This window comes from Metopolophium dirhodum, chromosome 6, assembly GCF_019925205.1.
Source record: "Metopolophium dirhodum isolate CAU chromosome 6, ASM1992520v1, whole genome shotgun sequence".
NCBI classification, from domain to species: Eukaryota; Metazoa; Arthropoda; class Insecta; order Hemiptera; family Aphididae; genus Metopolophium; species Metopolophium dirhodum.
This window is the reverse complement of record NC_083565.1, coordinates 4,688,803-4,701,621: the sequence shown is the minus strand read 5'-3', so window position 1 is coordinate 4,701,621 and position 12,819 is coordinate 4,688,803. Positions and strand designations below refer to the sequence as shown.

The 12,819-nt window shown below is 29.7% G+C and overlaps 1 protein-coding gene across 1 annotated transcript; it reads right to left on the bottom strand.

Annotated features, from left to right (window-relative positions):
- Positions 1-5,766: 5,766 nt before the first annotated feature.
- On the bottom strand, positions 5,767-10,945 carry LOC132946974 (late secretory pathway protein AVL9 homolog). Its single transcript, XM_061017119.1, has 10 exons — positions 10,537-10,945; positions 9,881-10,087; positions 9,584-9,818; positions 9,331-9,520; positions 8,989-9,265; positions 8,791-8,925; positions 8,502-8,724; positions 8,209-8,380; positions 6,184-6,272; positions 5,767-6,114 (listed from the first exon to the last, which is right to left on the bottom strand). The coding sequence occupies exons 1-10, from the start codon at positions 10,597-10,599 to the stop codon at positions 6,005-6,007; spliced, it is 1,701 nt and encodes a 566-aa protein (XP_060873102.1). The 5' UTR covers positions 10,600-10,945; the 3' UTR covers positions 5,767-6,004.
- Between the last annotated feature and the right edge of the window lie 1,874 nt (positions 10,946-12,819).

Genomic DNA, 12,819 nt, shown 5'->3' with positions numbered 1-12,819 from the left:
CCGAGCGGTCTAACGCGTCGACTGCGGCGCTGGCAGTCGCGGGTTCGACTCCCGGCCACTGGGCGGCATTTTTCTTCGGGCAAGTCACGGTGTCCGGAGAACAAGTGCCGCCATCCCCCACCCGGGCATGGCAGATACCTACGGGTGCCCAAATTGAAAATTCTGCCAAAACCCAACACACACGTGTTCCCCCCTACTACTACCAACAATACAATACACCTAACCAAAACCATACACCAAAAAACCATACAGCTAATGGCCATAGTTGCCGGGCTTACGATCAATAAAAAAAAAAAAAAAAAAAAAGAACCAGTGGCATTTGCCACCCTCTCCCAAGACGATTTTTATTCTTTTGCTTAATGAATTTTTATTTTTTACTTTTACATTTTAATGGTTTTAAATTTAACCCTCTCCCCCCCAAAAAAAAAACAAAAATGGTTCACAGAAACGCCACTGATAAAAACACACACGCGTGGTTATAGGTACGCACATTCATATAATATAGATAAGTAGGTTACTACTGTATTCGATAACTTTTCAAATGCGTTCTTTGTAAATAGAATACGTAGGTACCACCGACTGGCAAATGGCAATAATAATTTCAGACGACAGCTATATAGTGTTGTGTTCGGAGATTTTATATTTAGCCGTATCTACAAACGGCAGCTATGGCGACGGTAGGTAAATTTGCTTATTTGCCATTTTTCTTTTTTATAATGTACGCGACGGCGACCAGACCAACGCGGCTTCAATTAAATGATTAATTTATTATTATTATTATTATTATTATTATTATTTCTCGAGAAAAACACCACGGCGGAGCACAGAGCGCACGTGTTTCGGAGACACACTATACAGGGACAATTAATCAGCATTATATTATTATTATTTACGTTAATAGGTAGAACTTAGAAACACAGAATTCCATTTAAGAGGATTGTAAGCAGTGATCATTGCTGTCCTTGTCTATGACACACGTAATAATATAATAAATTATATTACATAGGAATTTAAACGTACCGACTGCCGATCTATTTACGACGATGCGATAAGATTATAAGAATTCTGGTAACGTTTCAACGATTCCGAGTTCTTAAATTTGAATTAGCCGCCGCTCGTGAAATCAATTAATACATCACATATTCTAATAATTATTTACAATTCACTTTGGTGCAACTTTTATACAGATAAAATCGAAAATGTAGGTATGATCTCAAGCATACATTTAAAATTTGTTTTCACAATATCTTCATAGCATCATCGTTCGATCGATCAATCGGTAGGTTGGAAATATAACATGTCATTAACTCATAACCATAATAATAAAAACTGACATCGACGTTTGACGTGTTCAAGTCAAAGGTCAATTCCACTGGAGTGGAGGGGAGGGTTTGAATTTGCTCAAAACCCTTAAAAAGGTACTCATATATTATATTGACAGAAATATGAAATATGACACACGGGGAGTGGGGGAGAGGTCGCCAACTAGCTACCATGGCGTAACTAGCGTTGAATAGTTACAGGGGCTAGAGTCTTAGAAAATCCAAGTGCAAACCTGTGTGCGGCAGGTAAATTGGGTACATTTTGAAAGCGGTAAATGTCCCGGGTAAAAAAAAGGTAGTAGATAAGTTGGGTTCCGGCTATAAGCTCACTTACCTGTTCGACACGATCATTTACGTTTTTACCAAGAACATAATAATATAATAAACACATATTTTAATTTATATTAAAAGATTTTTTATTTATTCATTTTATATCGAGAACATAATATTTTATACCATATATTTAATTATAATATAAAATAATATAATATTTATATAATTTAATTATAATTATATACAATTTGACTTCTAATAAAGATGATTAGATATTAAAAAAATGGAATGAACATACCAACATTTTATTTTCGGGACTCAATTTACCTATTATCTTTTTTTCCGGGACCCAATTTACCGACATAAGGTCATTGAGATCCAATTTACCAATCCCGCCTTCTGCCACCCGTTGACACCGTCACTGGAATTTAGTAGTCACAACAAGTCCTCTAAAATCAAAATTGAAAATAAACCATGTAATAAAATGTAACCTTGTCATTAAAAACAAAATATAAATAATAAAATAAATATATATATTAATTAAACCAGATCACTGAATCTATTTTGGGTCATAGGTTGAAGACCTGATGTATATTGTAATTCTTCTCATACATGGAAAATAAAATATAAATTTAATAGTATTCAACCACCTGTATGATACAACTATATAATAAAACTATAAGCCAATACAGCCATACAGGTACCTATTTAAAGATAACAAAATATAATAATATTTCATGTTTGGGATTAGGATCTGAAGCTTGTATAGCTAATATAAGGCATAAGCTATATACATATTACACATTTACGCATAAACATATTGTTTATTGTAAATTTGTAACTAATCATTGCGGGTAAATGAGTACAACACAAATGTCAAATACAATATGATATAATCGTATAAATAGGTACAATTAATATTGTATAAAACTATAAGTTGATAAACAATAGTAATAAGTCACTTCATACATTCGTATCCAATATTCCATTTTTAGCCTTAAGTAAACCAATAATTTATACTGTGATGTGTCAATACTCAATACCAAAAACCTACAATAAATTTCTCATGCGAAAACTAGAATCAATTACGATAAATTCATACTTGGTACATTCACAATATCAATATAATAACATTATTATTGGAGATGGGCCGATATCACTTTTTAGTTTTCACCGATATCCAATATTCCGATATATGCAACCGATAAAAAAATATATTTGAAAACTAACATTTACGACATAAACTATGAACCGATATTCAAAAATAACATATACTACCAACCGATATTAGCTAAAACCGATACCCGATAATACAAATTGTACATATTAACATTCGTGGTAAATAAATATACGAATTTGGAATTACATGATTATTTATTTTTGTCATTTCAAGTGAATTAAACTAAGACAATTTTTAAATAATAATAATTTGAATTTTTTCTTTTTCTGTCTAAATATAATGTGGTGTATTGGGTATGAGGTAACACCCTTGGGCCTTCACCCTAACGCACACAGAAAAATAGTGTTGAAGGATTAAGCCATAATATTGAATGATTAAAAAAAAAAAAATGTTTCTATACCTACCTACCTATACAATATATATGTATATATATATATATATATTTTATCTACATTTGAGCTTAAAACAAGTGGTAATGAGTAATGACGGAATCTTTGCAGTTTGCTACCAGTCTACCACTGTAAAATATCAAGGGGCTAACTGTAGTACTATGTACATCTATGCTAAGCCTGACACTGGTGAATGATGCCATTGTAGAATTGTAGTACCTACTACCTACCTATACATTTAGACCTAGGGCTAGTCTATATAGTGTGAAATTTTTAGTTTTAAAATTAATGATTTCACTACTACAATTTAAAAGCATCATAAGGGTATCAAGTAGCCCCCCCCCCCTACAAATTTCAAACACTATTTACGCCTATGCCCAGTTTTTTAACCGTACTTAAGATTAAAATAAAAATTATCAGGGTCTGTGCTGCTGATACAATTCTAGCCCCACCTCCAGAAAAATTTCTCTAGTTGCGCACCCTAGCTGCGTATTATTTTATTAAGAGGATGTCAGCGCACTATTTGTTTTCTCTCTCTGGCCGACGCGCAACATAGACAAAACGCATGTACGCAGAATCATTTTTCTATGTTTTTAAGTACCTAATCGTAGATTAAAATCACCCATTACAAAAAATACAGAGAATAATATTTTTGAGGGAATGACATATCGATTTGTCTTAATATTGTCTCAAAACAGTTTAAACATAATTTAAATTTACTACATTTTTTTTGTTTATTTTGAAAATCAAATAACAATAAAATATAAAATCGACATGTCATTTCCTCAAAAATATTAAGAATAATATTTTTTGTAATGGGTGATTTTACTCTAAGGTTATTTAAAAACATAGAAAAAATTATTCTGCGTTAATGCGTTTTGTCTATGTTGCGCGTGGGCCGGAGAGGTGAGAAAACAAATAGTGTGCAGACATCCTCTTAAACATTTAAACCTACTCGGCTACTCGAAATGGGTTATTATATTATATTATAGTAAATAATACAAATAACTTACACGCATAAGTGTTATATATAATATAGATAATTATATTCGATTATATTGGTACAACGTATAATGGTGTTGTATTTTAACGAGTGTACAAACATAATGTCACTATATGATTGCAGTCGATAAGGAAATATTTTGAGCATAGAGTAATGTGTAAAAAAAAGACAAATCATGAAATAATAAAATAAAAATAAAAATAAAAATAACAATAATAATAAAAATAACTATCACATTGTATATCTAGTTTTACCATTTATTAAACTAAATAGTAAATAGGTACTGTAAATTAAAAATCGCAGGACACTAGTATGTTGTAGATTATTAGATTAAGAAATTAAATATTGTGCCAAAAAACAAACACATAAATAATTGTTGTGTTTTTTTAAACTTGTGGTGTTTCACCACGGGCGAGAACCAAATTCATATGCAACGACAAGAGTGTAAATTAAATCACTTGTCATTGTGGTGTTATCCAATTAGTAATTTACAAAATAATTGAATATAAAATGTATTATATAATAATTTAATTGGATAGGCCACGTTATTAATTTAAAAGTAATTAAGCATGCAGACTTATGTCTGTTTAGTTGAAATATTTGTGTTGAACTTTATATAATTAAACAATTTAAGAAGCGTAGTTGAATAATGAATTGTCCAATAATTATAAATACACTGCAATTTAAAATAACAAATTATTGTATCTTACAATCAACAATAATTTTGTATCTATTAGAGTGGGTAATTAAATGTGATCACATTGGTGTTTTGATAAATGTATATCATTGTTAATTCAATAAGAAAATAACATTGATTGAGATTAAGTTTCTCGATTCTAATATAATATTGATTGATTTGATCACAATAAGCAACACCCACTGTATTAGCTTACAGGAGTTCAAATACTCGTAGATAGTCATGATTATAAAAACATAATTAATTAGCTTATCAACTGTGATATAACAAAAAAGAAATTTAATTTTTGATACTAGATTTATATAGATATTTGATCGACTTTTAGAAATATTAGGGACCTATTTTTTACATTAAACATAATTTTTTAGCATGATTTAAATTTATTTGGAAATTATACGACAAAATGTATCAACACTTTTACTGTTTCATAGTATTATTATAAATAACAAAATGAACTTGTTATAGATAAGTAAAAAAAAAATGCAACTTATAATTTCTAAACAATTATCACAGTTGATGAAATATATATTAAGAGATTCTAAGAAGTTTTAAGTTAGGGATATTTAAATAGTTTTTGGATAGTAATTTACTAATTACTATACAAATAATTTATGAATATAACATAATATGGTATGTTTTATAAAAGTTTTATGTCAAATTAAAACTTTTATCAAATATAAAAAAGGTATGCACTATGAATATTAATATCCAAGTTTTCCGGATAATTCTAAATAGTGTGAAGTATACATGTGTAAAGCTATTTAAAAATAGACCTAGGGCATAATTTTATGAATTTGTTAATCGTTAATAAACATTTCAAACAAACACAAGTATCAATATAAATACTGAAATAGAAAATAAACAGACTTGTTTATACACATTCTTGATTGGACTATTGGTAGTATGTTGTAAAATAAGCTATATTATGTCACCTTTAGAAACAATAATAACATTTTATAATATTTATAGCCCTAGGTCCCATAATTGTCAATGTCAAATATAGTCAAATTTAAAATAATTTACTTAACCTAAATAAAGATTTAACCAAACAATAATACAAAAAATAAAAATAAAATATAAAATGGTATAACTGAATAAATTCAGAAGAAACAGTAGAGTAAATGAGTAAATAATTCAATGTTAAACATCCTGAATAACAGGTGTATTCTTCTCATCTTCAAGATCTTGAGTTGTAGTTAAGTTACTCCACCAATTAGTTACTGCACCCCTAGCTTGTGAAATAGCGCCTCCTATTCCAAATAAATACTATGTTGTTACCACAAAACAAAAACAATGATGATTAATATTATTAGACATACCAACAACTTTACCCGTGGACGCAACTGCTCTACTTGTATTTTGGACCGCTTGGTTTAACTTTCGACCACTTCTACTGCTTTGCATTGTACTATTAAACATAATACAACATGTCTTGCTTAATTAATTTATAAATCTTAGTTGATATATTAAAACTACTTTAATAGTATTTTTTTAAATTAGTTAGCTTGCATAATTGCAGATAATAATATATTGTTCCTCTTACAGCCAAAAAAATAAGTTTATTTTATTCTCAACAATTATTAATCACAATTAACTAACAAATACAAATCGTTAACATAATAAATATTATTGTTTACAATAAATTTATACATACAATTTAAAAAAATAAGTTGTTTAATCATGTATTAGAACTTTACTTTGGCCTGTTGTAATAATTGTTATACTTCATTTTGCTCACTTTAATAGTTTAATCCAATAACAATGAGGATATCTACTATAGTATATTATTTATAGCATAGACTTATAATATTATAAGTTTATGATTTATAGTCCTCACACCCCACCACATATACTTTCTATTGTTTAAACACTTATTGTAGATTTACATCAGATAATTTCATATTTCCTTTTATAATCTCTACTTATAGCATTGGCGCAACTAGAGGGGTGCAAAAGGGTCTTTAGCACCACTTGTTTTTTTAGGTCTAACTATCATTATTATATTGAAATACCATCAATGTTATATTTTTAAAATATGAAATATTATAGCACCTCACGTTTTAGAAGTCTAGTTGCACCTATGACTTACAGTATATTCTCTATTGTCCTCTAACCTAACACTGTACTATCGAAATTGAAAATCTATTAAAGTAAACATGCAGACATTTATAAAATTATTGACAGTTTGAAAAATATTTATAAATTATTAGTACAGAACTATTTTGAAAACATTAAAAAAAAAATAATAATTTTAAACTGCTATTATTATAATTGAATTCTTTGATTACTAACTTCAATGTTACAAATAATCAAATAAGAAGTATGTACTCAGTTAGTCAGTTGTAATAAGATAATTTTTTTTTTATAAAATAACACTCATTATTTTAAAAACTATAAACTTTTTTATATTTTTTTATTTACATAATTTAGAGTTGTTACAAAAAAACATTTTAAAAAAAGCGGGTAAATGGATGTCGCTCTGAAGTACAGTAGGTTACAAGTGGGTCGTTGTATAATGGATTGTTTCAAACTTGAATTCTATGATATAATATCATTGTATAAGAAAAACGATTCTGAGCGGAGACGGTTTGTCAGTCTGGATATTTTATATTGTTATTATTTATTATATCATGCAAGTTGAATTAATATCAATTAGTTGGATTAATATTATAATATTATTATTTTTTATTCGTTTCTATGGTGATAAACATAGCGTTAAAAATTAAAATCCCATTTTTAGCGGTTTTTTGTAATTTTTAGGTGGGTTTTCCCGTGGTATTAAATAATAATTGATTAAATCGAAAAATATAAGTACCCTTTTAAAGTACCATTTTGATCCAATTTGCTAAACGATAATGTTGAAATCAAAGCACTCCTTCTGATAGAAATTTTGTACAGGATATAAAAAAAAAAAAAAAAATAAACACTATTGTAAAACCACTAGCTTCCTCGCTTAGCTCAAAATCTAAAAGTTACGTATATTTTTGTTATTTTTTAATATGATAATTTTAAAGTTTTTTACTTCATGTATGACATGTTTTAAATATTTAAAGCTTATTTAAGTATAGTACTGGACTAGTTTTTTGTGGGAATGGGATATCTCTATGCAACAGCAACTCCACTTGAAATACTTTGAAAAATATTTTGTTTTGGAATAAGAAACTAAAAAGGTATGTTGTCCTAATCATTCAATGTAAAAATTAAAAAAGAGTATAATAGTAAGTTATTTTGCAACGAGTTTTTTTTTCAATAGATTTAGAATGTATTATGAATGTTTTTGGATAAAAAAATCAATTGATATACCTATATCCAAACATTTAATTTATATTAAGCAATTTACATACTGTGATATTCTTAGTTTCATGTCAGCTACAGATAATTGACCAGCAAATGGATGACAAGGTTCAAGTGCCATAATTGCTTGGTGCTCTTGGTTTAACCAAATTTGGTAATTTTTTGTTTGTTGCCAAGCGGATATGAAAGCTGGATTAAAGTGGTTTAATTCAGGTGCTCCTTCTATTATAATTATTAAATAAATTGTATATTATACTAGTTACAATATGGTACTTATAAACTACTTCAAAACTAGTTATTAGAAAATAAGAATACAATAATTAAGTATAAAAATGCTACTGACCACTTAATAGTGAAGTTCTCAATAATGATAACAAATAAGCTTTAAATTGTGCTCTTATCCATTCATCTCCACCTTCCCATCCAACTCCATCCAAAAATACATCTTCTTTTTCTGGTTGGACGACATGTCTAACAAGATAATCAGCAAAACGAAGGTCTTCTGTAGTTAAATGTAAATGTCTTTTTAGCTCAATGTTTTCTATTTCTACTTTTCCTTCATCAATCTAAAATGAAATTGTATTATGAATATATAAATGTTATTAGTCAACTTAAATAATAAAACACTTTACCTCAACAATTACATCAGCTAAATTCTTCTTTTGTTTGAACAATATATTTGATGCCCCGATTACATATCCTCGAACACTAGGGTCTGTTAAAATATCCATGTATGACAGGCAAGAATATGGCTGACATAAATTACCCTAAAATATCAATAATATTAAATTAGTTTTTTTCATGAAAAATATTAAATTATTCATACTAACATTATCAAAAATAGACATAGGAACTCCACAATCTTCAGAATTGATTTGGGCAATACTAATCATATTATATTGCATAGCAGCTTCATCCAACGAATCAATACTAGGATCTCTAGGAATGTTTGAAACAAAGGTATTGTTAGGAACTATGTCTTCATCAACAACTTCATTTGATTTTTGACTAACTATACTGTGATCATTATCTTCTGTTTCTGGAGTTATATTTGAAACAATAACTTCATGTTTGTTTTCAGGTGAGGGTTGGGTAGCACTACTAAGGCTAAGAAAAATCATACATTTTGTAATAACTGTTAATTTTAAGCGAGATTATAAATATTTAGTTACTTAATATTAGCAGATTTATTGAGCCCATTTTCAATAAGTCCGGGGTGAAGAGATAATAAGGTCAATATTGTAGAACATAGTGGACGAACAGGAGAGTAGAAAAATAGTACTTTGTTTTCTAACAACATTAATTTAAATAACAACAATACTTTATGTCTAAACCTTGTCACAAGTTCAACTGCAGATAGACCTGTAAAAAAATTATGATCTTTAATAATAAATGATTTATAAAAGGCAACAAACAAGTACGGACCAACAAAAAGATGAGGACTGGTGCTAATATTGTCTATACTAGACAAACAGGCATTGAGGTGGTGATACGTGTCATGTAAGAGTGATATTTTACTAAAATCACCCTCTTCAAAATATGCATGTGTAATTAGAGACATCTTAACTTGAATATGCCCATATAACGGTAATGTACTAAGTACACATACTGATTTTTGGATTGTACTTCTTGTCATATCAGGAGTTCGGTTAATAATTTTCTTTAAAAATAATAAATATTTTAAGCAACTCAATGAGTAGTCAAAATTGTTTAGTAATTTACTTCTAATGGTATTTGTCTGTAACATGAAATCCCATAAATTGTTTCATTTGGATCTTGTTGGCTAGGTAGATGAAAGTATGCAGTGTCTTCATCAAAGTTGTGCGATCCATCGGGTAATGCTAAATACGGCAAATGCTTCCAAGCAGCTGGACACTCAGCAGAAACACCAGTGGTGTCTTCAATAAATGGTGGATAAGCATATTCTACCTAAACATAAAAACAAACTAGGTATTAACTATCAACTAAATAGTATTTTTGAACAAATTTTCTAATTATTTTTCTAAAAATGATATTAGGTTTTATTTGTTTAACCTATATACATTTATACCTATTGAACTATGATTACCCACATTTGAGTTGTGTAATTATTTAATTTTGGTAGAAGCAACATTTTTTAAGATTAATAAAATGGCTAAGGTATGGGAAAATATCAACAAGATTTTGACACTGTAAAAATTAAATCCAAAATATACTACCTACACATTATACTTATTTAGCTGAGAACTGTATACGTAATATTGTTTAGAGAAAAGGCCATAAGGATGTAGCTATTCGGCCCTGCGACATTTGAATTGTATGTCAATATTATTGGGACATACTGTTGACGAACATATTAGATAAAACAATTAAATGAGTGGATAGTGTTTGAAACGTACCTGGCATCCTTTTTTATGATGGAACCCAACCACCAAAACGTGTAGAATTGGATTTTCTGTCATGACGATGAATTTGATACAATACTAATAGCAGTTTGAACGTGTAAACGTATTTACCACCGTGAGTGCATACGACGTACTCATTTGATTAATTAATTTATAACTGTTTGGACGGAATCGTCATTTGACGACGGACATTCCTATCGATTATTGTTATTGGTTTTTGTGCCCTATTTTACGTTTCATTTGACAAGAACGTAATAACGATGGCCGTGTGGTCGTCACCAACGTGAGTAACGTCTGTTTTTACTCAACGCCGACCCACCAACAACACGTAAGAAAATTGGTTTTCGTTACACTACAACAGTACTAACTGCGAACTTTTGTGTTTAGCCGTCGATCGATGATAACAATTATTATTATTATTATTATTATTATCGCAAAATGAGCAAAACATTATTATCGATTTGATAAGAGCGTATTGATAACAAAAGAAAAATCGTGTGTACCGTAAATAAAATGTAGGTTTCCGCGCACGCGCTTGGCACTTCCCGCCGTTGGGAAGTACGGAACTACGAAAGTACTACTTTAAAAAGGTATTATGGTTTCTTGAATCTTTGAAGCACTAATTACTAATATACACTATAGTCACTATACTTAAATAAACTTAATTCCTCAATACTTTAAATTTTATCAGGTTGTTGAAACCGCCGCGGATGAGCGATTGCCGATGGTGGTAGAGAGATCGTGTGGTCTTGTGTTCATTATAGTACCTAGTACCTACTGGCTACCATTGACGCAAATAGAGGGGGGCTTGGGGGGACTTAGTCCCCCCAAATCTTGGTCAAGTCCCCCCAGTTCAAAATCTAGTAATTAGTACTAATTTTTATATTCTGTGGTACTAAGCAATGTGGCCTATGGTGAGGGGTGCTTGAGTCCCCCCAAAAAATGTAGTCAATTTGCGCCTATGTTGGCTACTACTAAATAGTCTAAATATTCGTATCTCATATTAAAAATTTAAATTGACATGTAGATCTTTCATGTTTGCCACCAATTATTTTTAATTTAAACTAGCATCCGTTTGTCTAGTATTTAAACTGTGTTATGATGACTTATAGAAGCATGCAACAAAATATTTAATCTTAGTCAAAAAAAATTTTTACGTCTTAATCTTTATTATCATTTATCTCTAATCTCTGTCTCATAATGTTAATAAAAACTATAAGCCAATAAATATTAGCCAATATTATGTATGAAACTACGAAAGTGGGTTTTTCTTATTACCTTCATGTATATGATATGATGTACTCTTTTCTCATAGGCACGATCTGGTCTGGATTTATATGTGCAAAATATAAATAGGTACTAATTAATGTTTATTACTCATATAAAATATAGTGACGACTGACAAGACAACGATGACGACTGACGATTTAAAATTGTCTTGACATTTCGGGGAAGAGTTGGACCCCTCCCCCCTTTTGTATACATGCCTGAGAGGTAGCTAGTGCCAAGGACTAAGATGGAAACATTTGGTGATCAGAAAACAGACACCACGGTATCACAGTTCACAACCGTTACGAGTGCATTTAATCATCGTTCATGGCAAGTGTATACGGTCGTCTACGTTCCTATGTGTTAATGTGTAATATAACCGTTATTTTTTTACAACATTAATAATATCATAATTTATATTGCACTATTTTGTTTCTGATTTTAATAAAAATATATAACTAACTATTTGTATATATAAGAATAGCACCAGGCACCACCAGCCACCATACATATATGTAAACGTAGACCACTGTACCCCACTAGCTAAATGGAGATTTAACTTTCACCACTTATTTTCAATGGAAGTGTTGGGCTTTGTCCAACTAGTTGACTAGGTACTAAAATAATATAACTTGGAGATGAAAGAATATATTCAGCCTATATTTCATATTAAGAATATATTGTAGGTTACCTATTATATATTATGTCCATGAAAAATTAATTTAAAACAAATTAATTTTATTGATGTATAATATTATAATTATATAAAATAAGAACTTACGAATGGCATACATTATGATGGTGCTGATTTGAAAACAAAGGGTGCTTAGCACACCCAAGCCCCTCCAAATGTTGTCGTTGTGCGTATCTATAACTTAACGATATATGAATATATATAACATTAAGGCGTATAATATAGGTGTATATAAAACAGCCGGATATCTAGTGTTTTCACATCGTCGGTATACTAGGTGCGAGAAAAAGGACGGTGCACTCCTAAATCTGCCT

Excerpts from the sequence above, each read along its gene's own strand:
- LOC132946974 (XM_061017119.1), bottom strand. The coding sequence starts at position 10,599 with ATGACAGAAAATCCAATTCTACACGTTTTGGTGGTTGGGTTCCATCAT. Across the intron at positions 9,819-9,880 it reads ACAGACAAATACCATTAGAA|AAAATTATTAACCGAACTCC; the intron begins GTAAATTACTAA and ends TTATTTTTAAAG. Across the intron at positions 9,266-9,330 it reads AATAAATCTGCTAATATTAA|CCTTAGTAGTGCTACCCAAC; the intron begins GTAACTAAATAT and ends GATTTTTCTTAG.